Source organism: Ruditapes philippinarum, unplaced genomic scaffold (genome assembly GCF_026571515.1).
Source record: "Ruditapes philippinarum isolate M1 unplaced genomic scaffold, ASM2657151v2 ctg1149_1_1_1_1, whole genome shotgun sequence".
Classification (NCBI taxonomy): domain Eukaryota; kingdom Metazoa; phylum Mollusca; class Bivalvia; order Venerida; family Veneridae; genus Ruditapes; species Ruditapes philippinarum.
Window position 1 is genome coordinate 101,707 of NW_026854950.1, and position 20,472 is coordinate 122,178.

Here is a 20,472-nt window from a genome sequence, read left to right on the forward strand (position 1 = left end):
AGCCGGTAGGGCTACGATAGAGCCCAAATGAATGCTCGCAAAGCCCCGGTGAATTCCGACAGAGCCCCGGAGTATGACGATGGAGCTACGGTTGATCCCGGTAAAGCCCCGGTAAAGCCCAGTTCATTTCAAAAGAATCACGATAATTTTGCGATGATTGCATTTGTTTGTTTTAAAACCCTTCCCATTTCCCTTCTATTCAGTCTTGCGTAAGGATTTTTCAGAAAATCATCATGAATTACTGTTCTTGAACAATAATTAGATATTATATTAAATTAAAAATTTGTATCAATGTAATCATTTTCGCGCGTTTTCAATCCACCGGGTTTCTGCCGGGGCTCTGCCTTAATCGTCCTGAGCTCTGCCGGGGATCTGCCTGGATCGACCGTCAACCTAGGCTCTACGGCGTCATCTAGGAACGATCGGGGAAGCGCCGGCATGAACCGTATTTTCCCCTGGGCTCTGTCTGGATGGTCCGGAGCGCGTCCTGGGTGGTTAGTTGAGAATTACCGTAGTGCTGCCGGGGTAAGTCTGACCGAAACAATAATTTCACCCCGGATCGTCCCGGATCCTCCCAGTAACTTACCGGGGAGGTCCTGGGCTCTGCCGGGAATAAGTGAGGCCGCAGCTTTAAGTTGAAATCAGTTAACCGGTCTTTTGTATTTTGATGAACAAGAAACAACCTAATCAATATTGAAAATATCCGAAGTACCATGAACACATGCTAATCTAATTTCAGAGTTATTGTTTTTGTTCTGATATTCTATGGTTGTATCAAATATATCGAACATGGATAGGCATAAAATATTCAAGGAATTCCGGAAGTCAAAGGCAAAACAACCTTCGACAAAGGTGTCGTATTTCTTTGCATACCATCTATTTAGGAACATCATCCAAATGTATTCACAATTATTTGGATCTGAATTATTTGATATTTCTATCAAACGCTCAAAAGATCTTAGAGATTGGAAAAGCAAAAAAATAATATTAACACTGTCCACGGCTCCCCAATCCCTACTTTTTCAACGTTGATAAATCGATTTCAAAATAACCTAAATATTTGTTTTGTTTATTTATTAATAGATGTGGCTATGACAAACATGTGAGAAATCAAGAAGACTAAAATGGCATCTGAAGATCCAGAAAATCGGATAAATCTATTCCGTTTGCAAATTCTAATAATAGATGGGGGCCTGCTTGTATTGAGAAGTATACTTTATCAGACCATAGCTGCCAAAGGCCTAACTCTAAGGGCATGTCTTAGAAATGAAAGTCTAACAATTACACGATTGCTTGGCCGCAATGTTATCACCCAGGATCAATATGACATATTGTTCCCAGTGGGTGGTCAAGACCCAACTACGGCAGATATGGACATTACGCTTATAACTTGCCTTCTTGCAAACCTTAAATGTTTCGGATTGAATAAGAAATTTAAATGGAATGCGACACCCGTATCAACCGATACATCAGTTGAAGCAGATATATGTCGTTTGAGAAATTTCCGGAATAAAGTAAGTATGATATGACAAAAGTTGTTGATATATTTGTTTGAAATATTTTGTGTAAACATGCAAAAGAAGCTGACAGCTTTACACCTCTCATACAACAATTATATTGTGAATGCTTAATTTTTAACTAACGAACGAAAAGTAAAACGAATATCTTATACTTCAATATAAACATATTTGACAGTATGTACACACATGTTATTAAGACATTGACGTAAAATTAATAATCAATCACTTCGCGATATTTGTGGATTGCAGACAATGATGATCTTTAACCATAAACACCGCTTATACTTAAATGTTAGTGACCTGAAACGTTATAAGTTGATTGGTCTTATTTATTAGACTTTCATTGTACTAGTATAAATATAATTTTAAGCAATATTGTTGTTTTATTATATCATATGTTTTGTGTGAACAATAACTTGTATACCCTTACACCTGCAAAGTGTAGTTTGCACATTCCCCTTTTCACATAATCTTTGCCAAAGAATGATATGAATACATTCCGACTGAACATGTTCTAGTCTATTTATACCTGCAGGGCTTTTCTTCTGATACTGATACTTCTTTCTTTTATACTGATAATTTTAGTATTTATTTCAGATCTGTCATATGCCAACAACAGCTGGGATAGAACAAAATGAGTTTTTAGCTGTATGGAATGAAATCGAGCAGGTAAGCGTATAGGGTTAAAACGTTGTGTTCTCCTTTTTGAAATATTACAAATTGTTCCTTTGAAAATCAAAGCTTTTAAATTTAATGTATTTCTTTCAACTGAAAACAAAGTTGTTACTGTTTATAGTATTAATTAGCTTTCAGGGTGAACTTAAGCTTTTACATCATATAGGTATTTTCTATATTATTCCTTTAGATTTGTGTAAAATAAATGACCCCATGAATAATGAAGTATGCCATTAAAACTAGTTTGTGTCAAGGTTGTATGAATAAGGGTTTTATTCATTTTCTTCATCTAATCTATCACAGCATAAAACATCAATGATATTTTCATATGAATATCTTCAAATATTAAACGATAAAGCAGTAAAACTTGAAAATTGAAACCTGGTATAAAAACAAAATCTAAATTACAAATTTCCTATCAAATTCAAATTTTAGATACTTATTCGACGAAACACCCCGGGTCTTAATATTCATCAAACAATTGCTGATTTCAAGACGTGTCCTCTTGATCCAGAGGAAGAAAGAAGGATAAAGGAAGAAATAAAGAAATGCAAGGATTATGAAGCAGATGTCGATCGCCTAAAACTGGAAATGGTATACGTAAAAGAAAATGTAACTGTAATGCAAAAAAACCTTGATGACTTAAAAGAAAATGCTACTGAAGTGAGGAGTGACCTTGATGATTTAAAAGAAAATGCTACTAAAGTGAATAGTGACCTTGATGACTTAAAAGAAAATGCTACTAAACTGTGGAGTGACCTTGATGACTTAAAAGAAAATGCTACTGAAGAAGTGAGGAGTGACCTTGATGACTTAAAAGAAAATGCTACTGAAATGAGGAGTGACCTTGATGACTTAAAAGAAAATGCTACTCAAGTGAAGAGTGATCTTGATGACTTAAAAGAAAATGCTTCTGAAGTGAGGAGTGACCTTGATGACTTAAAAGAAAATGCTACTGAAGTGAGGAGTGACCTTGATGACTTAAAAGAAAATGCTACTAAAGTGAAGAGTGACCTTGATGGCTTAAAAGAAAATGCTTCTGAAGTGAGGAGTGACCTTGATGACTTAAAAGAAAATGCTACTGAAGTGAGGAGTGACCTTGATGACTTAAAAGAAAATGCTACTGAAGTGAGAAGTGACCTTGATGACTTAAAAGAAAATGCTACTAAAGTGAAGAGTGACCTTGATGTCTTAAAAGAAAATGAAACTGAAGTGAGGAGAGATTTTCGAGACGTGAAAGAAAATGTTACTAAAGTACAGATTGACATTGATGACGTAAAAGCAAATGTCATGAAAGTGCAGAAAGACCTTGAAGAGGTCAAAAGACGACAACAGACAGGTGGGTTATTTCATTAATTTGTGACTTAGTACAAAAATACAAATCTTTATTTTAGTTATCATATGTCTTTCAATTATAAAATGTGTAGGGAAAAAGTATTTGTGATAATCTATCCTGCATCTCTGACAGCACTTCCATTAAACCTAACTGATTGAAAATATATTCTATTCAAAAGAGATCATTCCATTTATCAAAATCTTTTAGTATTTCAAACTTTTTGTCACTTATTAGTTTTTTTAAAGTATGAATCCTTTTCATAAATAAATGACAAAGTTAAAAAAATATAATCAAGATACAAATATTTGACGGTCAAGGGCATTTAAAGGTTAAGGTCATACATGTCTCTAAATTATTTCGCATGTCTCTTTGAACACAAGTATTCTTTTATCCATATCAATCGTAACCGTACATAATTAACAACTTAACAAAAATTCAATTCTTTGACCTTGACAGTCAAGGTCATTTATAGCTCAAGATCAATGTTAGTTCAACCTTTTAGAATGCAAGAGGTTGTTTTGTCCCAAGTATGAAAATAATCCATTGATTACTTTCAAAGTTTCAGTCAATTGTAGCGGTAATCAGTGAAAATATAATAATTTGACCTTCAAGGTCAAAGTAACAGATGAGTCAATGTCCATTTGAGATTGGTATACATGTCTTTATACGAAATAAATCCATTTATAAATAACAAGGTTATAGCCAGTTACAAAAAAGAGGACAATGATGGCCCTGAAATCGCCCATCTGAATATAAAATATTCCATGATAAGGAACAAGAAATATTGTAAATTATCAAGAAAAGCAGATATAAAATCTAAATCTTAAACTGATATCACAAAGTTCATATTTGCATCTCAAAAAGTGCATGTGTCAAAATTATACTGGTTGCTAAAGCTAAGGGAAAACAACAGTTTTAAAAGATGTTTACATATACGAAATATCAACGAACTCAGGGACGGGGCCAATTTTGACCCAATGGTATTTATTTGAACAAACTTGGTAGACACTCAAGACGATGTTTCATGCCAAATATCTAAGCTCTAGCTCTTTAGGTTTGTTCAAAGATTTTCATTGTTTCTGCTGAGAGAACCAAAGTTCTGCATGGAATTAAATTCTTTGAAGAATTTTCTAAAGTGACCACCAAATGAACATTCCTGTGAAGTTTGGATGAAATTGGCTTCGTGATCATCTGGAGATATCGTTTTATGTTAAAATTTATGAACGAATGGACGGACGAAAGAAAAGAGCTAAAAATGGCAAATAATCATGTATGAGATAAACTTTATAAGCTCTGTTAACCATGAAGGATTTGAGTTTTTTTAAGTAAAATTTTACATAAATAAATACTGACCGCTTTGTCTGTATATGATAATAATCAATTAAATATCAAACGACTAATATAATATTGATTGATTACATGGGTTTCTTCTTTAAACAGATAGAGGTAGCGAAGAAGACTTTCCAATACAGACAGAGGAGGAAAAAATACAAAATAGCAAGAAGGGTAAGTTAATGGTGTTTTACGTAAAGGTTTGAAGTATCGTCCAGAGGCAGAATATTGAAAATAATGGAAGTCACTGTTAATAAAACACATACTTTCTTATTTATAATATATGAATATTTTTATAGACAACTGACAACTATATTCTGTCTTGACCGATGCAATGCTAGAGGGCATGATCAGTAGCTTGCAGTTTCCACTGAAACCGTCCATGAACATGCTAAATCAAACCAAGCCTGCAACATTTTCGTGTCCACCATGTTGGATCTTCTTTAAAGATTCTGTTTTTCTCAAATGTGTTTGTAAGCATATAAGTGGTACTTTATTTCCTTCTATTTGATCTTCTTTTACTCGAGTGGTTCCAATTCTTTCTTTTCTCAATCTTTTCTGCAAGAATTGTTTCGATAAATCTAAAGTGCAGAATTATCAAGCTTCATCAATTAGTTACTGCAATTTCTCTACCCTGTATACAACATTGCCACATTAAGTTATCAAAGGTAAATTATTATCTTTAATTCAAAACCATTTGCAAGAGAAAACATTATTTTTCTTGCTTGTAATTAAATAAAGGCTTTCTATACGAAATGTATCTCTTTAAGTTATATACCTGTTACGCAGTGTGTTAAGCAGTATCGTTTTTATTAGATAATATTTCTGTCAAGTTTGATAATATATTATAGGCATGTAGAACTAATTGTGAACCCCTGATAGATGATTTTTTATATTGTTACGAGATAAGTCTCTCTCCTATTTCACAACAGGAACTCATAAATGCATTTAATAACATTCCCGCAATCTAGCAATTTCCCACGCTCTGATATCCCGTTACAGGACATCGCATTTTCGTCAAAGAATTTTATGATTTTTGTCAATTTTGCTATCTATTTTAAAAAGTAAACACGGGTTCAAACCCGTAAGGTGTTAGATATGAACTAAAATAAAAATAATTTCGGAAACAAAAATATTGTGATATATTTTTTTAATATTGCACCGTTTATTTTAAAAACAATGTCCGCTTTCAAAAGAGAAATCATTCAAGTAATTAATTATTTCCATTCTACACTTAACAAAAATGATTTTATTTTCAATCATATCGACAAACTTCACACCAGTAGAGTACCTACTGACACGCCAATACGAACGGCAGAGTTTGAAAAAATAATACTATGAGTATGTAGGTTTTTTTTCTTATTTATTAATTAAGAATTAATTATCTGTTAATTTAAAAAATCTAAAAGTATCTGTCACTGTTTAGAACTGTTCACTATTTAGGGGAGAAAATTTTTAAACAGCCAGATAGCTTAATTGCTACAGCTGCGGTAAATTATTCTGTGGGTCACAGGTTCGAGTTCTGGTCAAGCTAGGCGTTTTTCTCATCCTGTGACTGCATATAAGCATGAGTTCAATTCACTATGCTCTGTAAACATAAGAAATTCAAGGACACAAATCAATATAGTGGGGAAATATGTTGTGGTTTAGAACTGTTTTATTATTTTAGAGAAAATGTGTAGCCGGCCGGATAGCTCAGTTTGTCTTCTGAAAGTCAAGGGTTCGAGTCATGGTCAGGCAGTTTCAGGTGGTTTTTCAACTGACACATGTTTGATTCATTTAACAGATTGCATTAAATTTGAAATGGACAAATGGCAGTATTGCTTGATACTTTGAGATCTACAAAGGGCAATTGATACAGTTGATCACACTATACTGCACATGAAGAAGTTCTTTTTCTTCTCCTTCATGAAACTTCATGTAATGACATTCTAAAATGGTTTAAGTCTTATCTCAGCAGCTGGTGGATGTGGCTGGTACTCATTCTACTATTGCTCTGAGTACCTATGGTGTCCCCCTGATGTTCATTTTAGGTCCTCTTTTATGTCGAATATATGTCAATGACTTGTCTGCAACCCTAAGCAATAAGCTTTTATTATATGCGCAGGCACGAGTATCAGACCTGGGAAGAAAATATATGACCAGATTGATAAAAAAACCTTTGTTCATCTTAAAAGTGTCAACGCCCCCCCCCAAAAAAAAACAAAAAAACATGTAAATAATGACCCCCTTTAAAAATATACTTTAAGTTAATAGTATATTTTTAAAGGGGGTCATTATTTACAGTTTTTTTGGTTTTTATGAACACAGTGTTTTATCAATCTGGTCATATTTTTCTTCCCAGGTCCTATACTCGTGCCTGTCATAATATATGCTGATGACTCAGGTATACTTGTATCTTGTAAAATAAATCTGAGGAAATTCTTTCTTATAGCATGAGTCTTATAAGATTGGTTAATTGACTATAAATTGTCTTTGCATCTTGGCAAGACAGAGTCTATTCCTTTTGGTTTAAGTTTCAACTTAAACTTGGCCTTGCCTCTAGGACACATCTAATGGTACTGCTATAAAGTACACATCTTTTGTTAAGTATTTAGGTGCAAACCTGGATCAAATTCTTTTGGCGTCGCCCTTTGATGCTTTGCATCAATGCTTTTCTTGTATGATTATTGATTTGAATTCATTATTTGCATACACGTATCGTAAAATTATGTTTAAGATATATTTATATATAAAATTTCTATTTAAAAAGGGGCGTCCGTGGCGGAGTGGTTAAGGTCGTTGACTTCAAACAACTTGCCCATCACCGCCGTGGGTTCGAATCCCGATATGGACTTTGGATTCTTCCATGTGAGGTAGCTATCCGGCTAGCTTTCGGAACGTCGGTGGTTTTTCTCAGGTGCCCGTTATGGCCTGAAATAATGCGCGAAAGGATACCTGAGATCTTCCTTCACCAGTAAAGGTGGAACGTCGCCATCTGACATTTACTGTGTCGGTGTGACGTAAAACCCAATAAAACGAACAAGCAAAATATTTAAAATAAAAACATTGCAATAAAATAGAAATGGTAGGTAAAAATTGTTAAATTATCGCTCTGAGACCGATCTATATTCTATACCAAGTATGCAAGAATGTGAATATCACATAAATATACATAACGTTTTTTATTTAAAGGAAGTGTATATCCTTGTATTTTCTTTCTTCAGAGTTTCCCGGTATAGGGTTCTGTATGGATGACAATTTAAAGCAGGACGAACAACATAACAACGAAAAAAATAAAACAATGGAGTTGCCATCATCGGTAAACTTGATTTCTGTTAATAAGTTTTAATTTTAATAGTTCTCAGATTATATTATAGATTATCGTAGTATTACACGCTTCGCAAAAAATAACTATTATCTTTAAAAAAATCTTTATATATGATTTTTAATATATATCGTATAGCTCCATTGTGGAAGGTTTATACTGAACATCGAACATATATTTCAAATTTCAGTTATTAAAACAATATTTTAAAAATTCACGTTACAGGAGAGATGTGATGTGACAAGAGGGCATGAACACTACCTCAGTCATATATTGTTTTTGGAACAAGCTTCGCCCATCGCATTGAAGGCCATTTTAAAAAGAGAAGAGAAAAAATGTGGGAAAGATTTAAGTATTGTGTCAAATGAGAATAGAGATTCTTTTAAAACACAGTACGAAACAGAGTATCTTCAATTATTTCAAGAAGATAATTTCAATGACGACATTGATACGTGGGACACTCTTCAATTATGTGCTGTGATATTAGTGTTGTATAAATCTGATCTAACTGGACCAGAAGTTAAAGCCATTCAATGTATCTATGATCAGAGGAAAGATATTGAACATTACGCCGAATGTGCCTCCCTAACATTCAAGATCTACAACGAGAACCAACATTTATTGCACGATCAATTACTCGAATTGATAACGCTCATAGACGACCAAGCTAAAATTGATTGTAAACGTATGATGTTTTCTTTTCAATCAATATCAATGAAATTAAGCAAAACACAGATAGACAAACTAACACAGACAAGTGATATCAAAACTCATCTTAAAATTGCAATTGATGTAGATGTTGTAACAGAGAATATCATTGGCGAAGAGAACGATCAAAAGCTCCAAACCAATGGTAAGTATTTGTGTTACAGTATGAATTTAAATTTATTCGTATGGTTATCTTGTATCCAAATGCAATACTTTATTCACTCGTTTGTATGCAAGTTTTTTCAAATAGTGTTAATCTAGTAATAGTGTTAGGTAAAGCGACATAATTGTTTAAGATAGCCAGGATCGAAAAAAAAATTAAGTGAGTATTCTTTTGTGTATATTATAAATTTGTATTCAGTATGCGTCAAACTGATACAATGCATGGTCAATCAAATGATATATTATGTACTTTATCTTTGAAAAATTTTGTACGTGTATTTATTCGATGTTTACCTATCTGAACCAGAACCAGGCATGGAATGATTAATCCAGATATTACTTCTTGGTGATATTGTCTTATTCTTGATTGTGTTGTTGTCTATTTTATTTCATTTAATAATTTTGTAAGACACTGGTAAGTTTACAATTATTTGCTTTATGCAAAGTATATCATAAAATATGAGATCGTATTTATTTTGATGAAGAGACGAGCAGTATAACGCCTCGGGTAACAGCATTTTTACGAGAGATGATATTTTTACTGTTCTTCACAAAGCCGTGTGTTATTTCGTTTATTTCCCCGAACGAATACTGCAATGATCTGAAAAGTGCAATGAAATCTAATTGTAACAAAATTGAACAAAGAGTAACAATAACTTAACTGTCATTGCCTTACAAGTTGTAAGTGAGCTTGTAAGTTAATTTTCTTTTATTCTTTAAGGGAATAACGAATGTTGATACCTACCTAAACACACAAACACGCACACACACGCACGCGCGCACGCACGTACATACACACACAGACACACACATACACAAAACGCCGCTGTTTAAGGACTAATGCCTAAATTAAAGTATTATTTAGATATTGTCATGACGATGATAATAAAAATTATTTATAGTTTCCTCCTTTGGTTTACGAGTCAATGATAGCGTCATTAAATGACAATACCCATTTAAACGTTAAATTATTCGTTAATAAATCGACGGCTTAAACAAAAGAGAAGTATTTTGGTATTGTAATTTGATTGATAGGCCTTTGTTTCAATAATTGTATTGCAAATACTTTTTGTACCCAAATATCTTAAAACTCGATCTCAATTAAAACTTTAACAGCAAGTGTAATCCGTTTTAATAGCTTTATAGCTCAATTACTAAGTTTTCAGAAATACGAATTGTTTACTTTCCATATACGTAGCACCTTATGAATGTTAACAAGGCAAAATTGAGACATTTAAGCGGTATTAAAATGCGCTTATTGTTTAGTTAAGTTTTCAATCTTAAATTCGTGAATTTATCAAACGCCGTAGAGAAAATAACACAAACAAAGACAATGAAGAGAAGCGAGTTGAATATTTTGTATTTCATGTTTAATTATATCTGATTTTCATTCATTATTAGCACTACCTGAAAGAATGGTAAGAGGTGTTAGAAATATAATGACTTATTTTATGCTTTTCAGTGGATTACTGATATATCCGTGAAAATTATATTTGATAATTTCACAGTGAAAATTATCAAAATATAATTTCACTTTTTTCAATGACGAAACTACTTTTTTAAGATTTTCCCCATGTGGTACCTCAATTTTATTTTTACTGACAATTCTGACAATGTCAGGCTGTTAAAAGAAATAGCAAAGCTGAAATAGATAAATAACTTAAATGTCAAAAGTAATATTTTATCCCACTGAGTGCCTCAAATTTTACCGATAGTCACGTTACATTTGCAACAGATACCAGACGGACAGTTGATCACGTTAGGATTTGAAGAATTCTGCTATAAAATGATATTGATCAGTTGCTTTTCAATACGTCAGATGTCACTGGGTCATAAAAGTTGTTAGAGTAAATGTTACCGCATCGTGTAACCCGCTTTGGTGTGATATTTGCGTGTTATACAATAATTTAACGGAAAACGTAGGGGTCTGAGAGAGAACAGCCGATTTATGACACTTCGTTTGATGCGCGTCGGACTAACTTTGAATCGGCATAACTTTTATTTAATAAACAAGCAATTTACATGCGGTTTAAAGCACATTAAAAAGAATTCAATTACGGAGGGGACCTTGTCAGGGATTTTTGTTTGCTTAATCAGCGACTTAATTATCTTTAATTACGTAATATGTATGGTGAAAAAAGTCGCATAAATTGTTTGACGTTACGTAAGATTTTTTTGAAAAAAGATAGAAAAAATCTGAGACACGGTTCCCCAGATATTATAATTATGTTTATATTCCAAGAGTTTGGTGACAAAAAAAGCAATTTTGATATGACGATTTAAAATTATAGATTTTTTTTAAAAAAAATCAATAATTTACAAAGGAATTTTTTCAAATATGATATTTTTTATGAAGATCAAAGACATTTAATACACAAAATTTAAATAAATAACAATTATTACAAAAAATAAGTTGGTTTAAATGACATTTATGGTAGTACCATGGTAAGTCGCCTTTAAAACTCATAATGCACTTATGTATTTAATGAATATTGAAAATACAACATAAAACGAAACAAAAGTGTTGTCTATTTCAAGTATCTAAAATATTATAACTAAGATATAACTGTAATTCTGAGACATACGAATAAGTCTGAGGAGATAACTTTGTGTATCTTCTTTACATTGATTATAATGTCAGTTCTGATTTTGACAATTCATAATATGTTAACAAGATATTGATTTATTTATAATTCATGAATTGAAAAGAATACTATATGTTTTCACTTCTGTCAGCACTTATTTTTTGTCTGTTACAATCCTCAAATAAGTTTTCTTTCTTTTAAAAAGGTGTATGACTAACAAATCCAAATTATATCCCTCTGAATCTTACACAATTATTTTCCTCCCATGAAATACACAACTTTAACAAATGGCTGCCGCTTACATTTTACAAAGCCAGGTCTAATATAAATTCGCAGTAAGTAACAGAAATATGGATGGATGGTTGGACTTTTTCTCCTACAAGAATTGTTTGTTTTTATTATTAAAACAAGCGATCATTCATATTTTTTTGATAAAATGAATAAATATCACCGTCATTTAACCTTGATTGGCGGACTTATTTTTCAGCTCAAGACTTCTTGTTTTTAATGTGAAATTCCGTCTAAAGGGGGCTCTCAATGGGGGAAACAAATTTTAATATTAACGTTAAAATGATGGAAATTTCGTTTTAACTTGTTTTTAAGCATAAAATAAAAAGAAAATTTGTCTGTTTGTTGTGTAAGATGTAATTTTATTTCATCTCGTGAACTTTAAAAACAGTATTCTCACTCGTGGCTACGCCACTCGTGAGAATATTGTTTCTAAAGCCCACTCGATGAATTAAAATTTCATCTTACACACAAACAAACAAATATCCTCTATATCTTCCTGGGTTAATTGATTAATAAAATCGTATACTGCAGTTAATATAAACTTACAGGCAAAATAAAAACTTCATAATGGTGTGTACTAAAATAAAGATTGAGGGGGGTGGACAAAGAACAACTGAACAAATAATCATAAGGAAAGCATTCAATTGATGAAAACACGAACAGCTCATTCACTCACGCGCACGCACACACACACACGCAAGCACGCACGCACACACACACAGAACTCATTTTAAACTCACTTAAACAATATAGGCAAACTAAGCAACCAATACACAGACACTTGGGGTGTGGAGCTTAAAACGCCTTTAAAATCCAAATAAAATGTATAATTGTCAATCCCAGCATATGTACTGATCATATATATCAAAAAAGCTTAATATAAGCCGTTTTGAAAAAAAATCATATTTCAACGTCTATAATAATCATGACAAGATAAAAATGTTCGCCGGAAAAAAATCCGCACACCTACCCTCAACATCACCGTGTATTTTATTCCATTTACAATGTTTTCACATAATCCTTTGGCCCATCGACACAGAAGATATAATTCTTCACGATGATGGTCAATTTTAAACATGAACGGTAATATAAACAAGAAACATGGCAATGCCACGAAACCAGGTTTTCAATTATCACCATTGTAGATAAATATGTTGTAGTTGAAATACAAATACAAGCAACAAATAATGTTACTATGTGCAATGTAAATCATGAATAATGTAGGAGGTAATTTGCGCACAGAAGAAATTGTTCACTATATATTCTGTATAAGAAAAAAAACAAAGAGCCATAATTAGGTCAAATATTGTACAATCACAAAACCCCGACAATGTGAGCCGGGGCACTTGATGACAAAGCTTCTGTGAAAGTTTGGTCAAAATCCATTGAAAATTGTAGGAGAAGTTGAGCACAGAAGAAATTGTTCACTATATATTCTATATAAAGGAAAAAAACAAAGGGCCATAATTAAGTCAAAAATTATCCAATCACAAAAGCCCCACAATATGTGCCAGGGCACTTAATGACACAGCTTCTGTGAAAGTTTGGTCAAAATCTGTTGAGAAATGTAGGAGGAGTTGCGCACAGAAGAAATTGTTCACTATATATTCTATATAAGGAAAAAAAGCAAAGGGCCATAATTAGGTCAAATTTTATCCAATCACAAAACCCCGACAATATGCGCCAGGGCACTTGATGACAAACATTCTGTGAAAGTTTGGTCAAAATCCGTTGAGAAATGTAGGAGGAGTTGCGCACAGAAGAAATTGTTTACGACCGCCCGCCCGCCCGTCCGCCCATCCGCCCGCCGACATACCTCAATCTAATAACCAGTTTTTTCCTTCGGAAAACCTGGTTAACAATGCAACAGCCGAAATAAACACCAGGATAATCGCCGTTTTACTCCATTTACAAAATCTTTCGATAAATTCAAACGTGGCTCCCAAGCTTTGCTGTGTGCAAAATGCGCTGCGCTTTGAAGTTGGCAACCAGACGGTAATGGGCGGAGCCATTCGGTAATATGTTGGTTCCCATACTATGAAATTATGACTGATATATGCCCCAAAACAGTCCTTGAGGATACATTTTCATGTTGATTAGGCTTACATTGATCTTGATTCACGTGTCACATTGAAGGTTCCATCATACTCGCGAAATGAATCATTATAAGTTATAATATTATCATCATTCATATTATTAACATATTAACTCGTACATGTATTTTATGAATATTGAAAAAACACATACTTTAGGGTGACAACGGAGTCAATTATCACTAAAATACCTAAAACGAGATATTTTGCTAATTAGATTTATTATCATTTTTTGAATACATTCGTGATTTAATTTTGAAGCGGTTCGTCCAGAAACTATGTTTTTGAAACGTTTTAAAACGATACTTTTAACATTTTAATCCGCTATGCGCGTAACCTGTCAATTATCGATAACGCGCCGCCTCCTATTGAGGCATCAATGAGAGAAATCGGTTGTTCCATATGTCCATGAATAACCGGTTTATTTGTTATAAGCCGATATTACTCGTAATGCATGTATCATGAAAATACTGTACATCTTTTATGAATATTTCAACATTGTATCGTCTATCATTTGTATAGCCATTTTATAAATTAATAAATTGTCGGCCAAGATGTAACAAATAATTAAGCATAGCGGTAAATTGCACGACCATGTGGATGGTTAAAACAATGTAGCTGCCTATATCCATAATGTGTGAAATTTATTTATCCCGTAATCTGATATACATAATATTGAGTTTATGAACTTAAGTACGGATTCAAGAGCTTGCTTTGCATGCAACCTCGTTTTTTCTAATACTGTCAAAAGAAACAGACAACTTTTATGTCTATGACAGAAGGTCAGGTGTCCCTTACAAATTTCTAAAATATTTTTACGATAGTCTTTGGATGATTAATTCTTTATGAATCAATGAAAAAAGATATGAAAATATATATTTTCAGTGAACGGTTTTAATATATTGCTCACTAGTAAATCGAACACAATTTATTGTATGTCCCAGAAGACACTGAATCTATGTATGTCGTGCATAGATAAAATTCGGAATAATAAAATTCAAGAACGTCAGATCATATTGATCGAGAAATACCTTTTATTTCTATTAAATTAAGTCAAGCATTTATATAAACTGATCGGACAAAATATATAATATCTCGTTCTTATTTGTACAACGTACCATGCACGGCTGTAAATGTCTGTCAGGAACACAGTTTTTCGTTATTTTTAATTTATGTTTTAACGGAATTTCATACACGAATACACAGGCAGAATGACACTGATATATCGTAATATTATAATAATAATGATCATGATGCTAGAAAATAATAATAACATCAAAAGTGAAACAATATGATTACCCGATACTAGAACGAATTTTAATACGTTCCATTTTATCCCACTGAGTGCCTCAAATTTTACCGATAGTCACGTGACATGTGCAACAGATACCAGACGGACAGTTAATCACGTTAGGATTTGAAGAAATTTGCTATAAAATGATATTGATCAGTTGCTTTTCAATACGTCAGATGTCACTGGGTCATAAAAGTTGTTACAGTATGTGTTACCGCATCGTGTAACCCGCTTTGGTGTGATATTTGCGTGTTATACAATAATTTAACGGAAAACGTAGGGGTCTGAGAGAGAACAGCCGATTTATGACACTTCGTTTGATGCGCGTCGGACTAACTTTGAATCGGCATAACTTTTTTTTAATAAACAAGCAATTTACATGCGGTTTAAAGCACATGAAAAAGAATTCAATTACGGAGGGGACCTTGTCAGGGATTTTTGTTTGCTCAATCAGCGACATTTATGGTAGTACAATGGAAAGTCGCCTTTAAAACTCATAATACATGTACACTTATGTATTTAATGAATATTGAAAATACAACATAAAACGAAACAAAAGTGTTGTCTATTTCAAGTATCTAAAATATTATAACTAAGATATAACTGTAATTCTGAGACATACGAATACGTCTGAGGAGATAACTTTGTGTATCTTTTTTACATTGATTATAATGTCAGTTCTGATTTTGACAATTCATAATATGTTAACAAGATATTGATTTATTTATAATTCATGAATTGAAAAGAATACTATATCGGAAACAGCAAATTGCAAACAACTTATATTAATTGTTGTTTTATTTATGAAAATATCACTTACCTTTCTTAAATAATCACCAAAAGCTTTTATTACCTAGTAAATATATATGGTGAATGATAAGTAAATATTGAATTATTTCCATATCAAGCAAGACATGCAAGTAAATATTTGATATATTTTGTAATAAATCGCAATTAATTCAGACAGTTGGAAAAATATTTTGTTCGAATGGGCTTACATTGTAAGCATCACAAGTGTTCTTGTTTTTATAATTTTCTTTTTGTTTAGTAGATTCAGTACCAGATGAGGTTGCAAGTGACCCGAGAACAAGAGAACTCTATCAAAAAGCATTAGAGAAAGGCACAGAAAAAGACAACACTATTAGAGTTATGGTTATTGGATGTTTTGAACAAGGGAAAACGTCATTAGTAAGGAATTTATTAAAACAGTCAATTGATGGAGTTGAAACAACAAACGGTATTGAATTGCATAAATGTACGGTTATCAGCGATGAGGAATGGAAGAAGTTAGACAATGAAGATCTTAATAAAGAGACAATTAAGCGCTTGGTAAATATTGCTCTAAAAGAAAAAAATGACGAAACAACCTCATTTGTTTCCAAAGAAGAAAAATGTCTGCCTAGCGAGGACACATTAATATCTAGTTCAACAACGGATATCTTAAGAACAAGGAATGAAAGTGTATCTTTTCCAAAGAGTGGCATCGAAGACAATGCTAGATCTGATGAGTACGAAGGCAAAAGAAAGGAAGGAATTCAAGTTAGCAAATTTCAAATTGCTGTCGCTGCTAAATCGATAGTTAGGAATGAAAAAGTCAGTTACGAAAACTTAACTTCATTCCATACTGAATTAGAAAGATCTGAATCCATTCAGCGTAAAATTAACCTTGAAAACAACGTCACGTTAAACATATGGGACTTCGGAGGACAGTTTGTTTTTTATGCTACTCATCAAATATTTCATTCACAACAAGCTGTTTATCTGCTTGTTTTTAATCTAAGCATTTCTCTTGACACAGTTATTGAAGATAAGGAGTTTCCATTACACAAAAAGACAATGAGAGACTATTTAAAATTTTGGGTTGCTTCTGTAAACTCTTTTGTTGGGAGTAGTGATGGAATGAAACCCGCTATTGTTTTAGTGGGAACGCACAGGGACAAATTGGATGCAGGAAACAATAGCGAGGACTATTTTGAGCAGGTAAGACAACTCTTTGACCACAGTATATGTATTAATCATATTCAGCCTGAGCACTTTGCTATTGCAAACACAAGTGGATCAGAAAGCGAAATCAATGCTTTACGAACATATATATCACGTTTAGGGCAACGACAATTGGAAAAAGTAATGCCGGCTAAATGGATTCTACTTGAGAAGGCACTTAAAATAAACAAACAGAAAAAAATTATAACAATTGATAAACTCAAACAAATAGACAGTAAAACGGATAGTCCATTGCAAACTGACAACTCAACAGAAACCATGGATCAGATCAAACTATTTTTGTCCTATCATCATGCAAAGGGAACATTCTGTTATTTTGATGAGAACAATTTGTCAAACCACGTTGTCTTAGATCCACAATTCCTTGTTGACGCTTTCAGGTGCGTTATTACATCTGAAAAGTTTTGCATAGTGCGTCCGAAATTGAGACACGTTTGGAAGGAATTGTGTAATACCGCAATTTTACGCCCAGAGCTTTTTAAAGAGGTTTGGGGACAAGACAAAGATAACAACTTTTATGAATTCAAAGACTTACTGATAGAGTACATGCAAAAACATAATATTTTAGCTGAGGCTCTAGCTTATAATCTTGATTCTGAGCCGGCCGCAAGACCTTTAGGGTATTTCATTGTTCCAAGTTTACTCAAGGCGTCATCATTATCTGCTGACACTATCAGATCATATCTAGAAGGAAAACAATTGTCAACTGTTTCTTTGTGCTATAGGTTCGAAAATGAAACGCTGACCCACTTTATTTTCCAGGCCTGTTTAGCCGGAATTATAGGACGATGGCCACTTGCAAAGTACATCAAAACCCATGTGTTGTTTGATCACGTAGCTGCATGTGATATAGAGCGAAGACATGCTGGTGTATTGATGCTGTCGGAAAACAAACTCGAGCTACTTGTTATTAGTCTTTGTCCTCCCGACAATGTCAAAGCTGATGTCTGTGACATGTTTCGACGATACGTAGAGGCGATTATGATGAAAAAAATGCACAAATTGCCTACCAATATGCATGAAGGGACTTTTTTCAGTCGTGCGGCGAGGTGTTTGCATAAAGATCATGGAACCAAAGGAAGTGATGGAACATTTAATATTGTTGCTGTTGACAATATACCATCAACGAATGATGAAAAAATACCATGTCCAGACAGAAGAAGTCACTGCTTGCAGATGCACAGTATACTTAATGAATGGTTCATGCCGAATATTGAACAAGATAAAGTTCCAAAGAGAAAATTATCCAAAAAAGAATATAGCACTCTGGCAATGTCAATTGGAGACGGTTGGAAACTGATTGGATTGCAACTTGGTCTTGATAACGTAGATTTAGATCAGATTTGTATGAATGAAAATGATGCTTGCATGCGCATATATAACATGTTTTTGAAATGGGATAACAAGGAGGCTGACGCAGCTACACTAGACGTTATTGTACAAGCGATAACAAAATTCAGCCCGGAACCAGTACATGTTAAATTGGATGTTTTAAAAAATATAATCAATAGGTTCTAAACCGATCAATTCGCAAAGTGTGAGTGTAAAAACGACAACACTGATAAGGACGTCCACAAAAATTCAAAATGAAATGTGCGTATAAGTAAGACAATTTTGTTGAATTTTCAAAAGTGATTTCATACTAAGTCATATTTTGCTATATACGTATTTGTATGAAATTTTCGGTGAAATTGATAACATACTTGTTATTTTTAAACATGAATTCAATGCATGTTTTAATATGTTGCATAAATGTTTTTTTTCTATTATCTTTTTTGGCGGCGTTCAGTAAAATTTTGCAAAAAGCTTAATGTTTCCAAAAAACTCAAATATGTTTTTTTTCAATGTTTTGACATTATACCGGTGTAATAGTTTTGTTTTACAATGTAAATATAATTTTGTCTGAGAAAAAGACTTATTCTTTTTTTTAGTTGCAATTCTATATGGATACACATCGTTTCTATCAGCATATCTTTGGTTGCAGATTACTTTAGCGGCTTTCCATATTTACTTGTGAAAGAAGACATCAATACCTCTTGTTTCTTGAATATTTTTTAACATTTATCGTTTTGTTTGGTATTATATCAGTGGCCAGTCCATCAAATTGGCTTCCCTTTACTAACTAAACGGTAATTACTAACGTATCGGTGAATGGTCGTTTATTTATCCTCATTTCTTAATCAGCCACAAATGTGAGATTTGAAGTCGCGGGCATCTTTAAATAAGTTGGTAATTGCAGGTTGGATAATCAGAAAGATCGGTATACAACAAACTGTCAATAACTTAAAAAGCTATGTTCCTTATATCCTGGGCATGATATTAAGCTGGACAAGCAATCCACCAACTAGATAAGTGGTCTAATGTTGGATCCCATTTGGGTCAATTAATTTGACCACCAAATGATTGAAAGGGTTAATGTTTCAATCATATATTAATACAGTTATTATGCATATGTATTGATAAGTTTTGATAACATCACCTTAAGCAATTTTACATACATTTAATAGAGACATTGAAACTTTAAAACACACATTCGGAAAACAAAATCGCAGACAGACAAAAAAAGTTTCTGAATAAACTAAATATACGCAATGGTCATGGTATTTTTTTATTCGCATTTTTTGTTATGTATTTAAATGATTTAATTCTCAGACAAAAAAAGCATTCTGTGAATAAAAATAAATAATTTTACATTTGATTCTTTATCATATATCAGCTGTATCAAAGCACCCATGTTATCCATTTCAAGTTTTACACTGTAAATATTTATTACAATTGGTTTTGATTAAAATTTAAAAAAAGAATATTATTATTTCCTTCTTCAATAATTATCTGTAGCTAACCATAGGGTTGACGGTAAAGGACTACTGGTCAAAATTTTAAATTTCCGGACATTTCTAACACATTCTTAGAAAAAATAACAATTGATTGTGCTTCACTCATTCTGGTTGACATGAATAACATGGGGGCTTTGATACAGCTGATAGATGATAAGGAATCAAATATTAAATGATTTATGTTTTTAATTAAAAACTGCTATTTTGAAACAATCGCCAAAAAATCACCGATTGATTATAAACGCTGTATGGACTACAAATGAATGATAAATACCAATAATCCAAGCCACGAAGGACATCTCGTCATTAAAATAATCTAAATTTATTT

General features: G+C 32.8%; 1 protein-coding gene across 1 annotated transcript; it reads left to right on the forward strand.

Moving 5' to 3' along the window:
- Nucleotides 1-1,124: 1,124 nt before the first annotated feature.
- On the forward strand, nt 1,125-19,322 carry LOC132741565 (uncharacterized). The gene is made up of 7 exons (XM_060729766.1): nt 1,125-1,514; nt 2,118-2,189; nt 2,631-3,534; nt 4,972-5,037; nt 8,070-8,164; nt 8,396-9,023; nt 16,355-19,322. The coding sequence occupies exons 1-7, from the start codon at nt 1,125-1,127 to the stop codon at nt 18,823-18,825; spliced, it is 4,626 nt and encodes a 1,541-aa protein (XP_060585749.1). The 3' UTR covers nt 18,826-19,322.
- Nucleotides 19,323-20,472: the final 1,150 nt, after the last annotated feature.

Coding starts and splice junctions, on each gene's coding strand:
- LOC132741565 (XM_060729766.1), top strand. CDS start 1,125: ATGGCATCTGAAGATCCAGAAAATCGGATAAATCTATTCCGTTTGCAA. Junction 3,535..4,971: donor CAAAAGACGACAACAGACAG/GTGGGTTATTTC, acceptor TTCTTTAAACAG/ATAGAGGTAGCGAAGAAGAC. Junction 9,024..16,354: donor TCAAAAGCTCCAAACCAATG/GTAAGTATTTGT, acceptor TTTGTTTAGTAG/ATTCAGTACCAGATGAGGTT.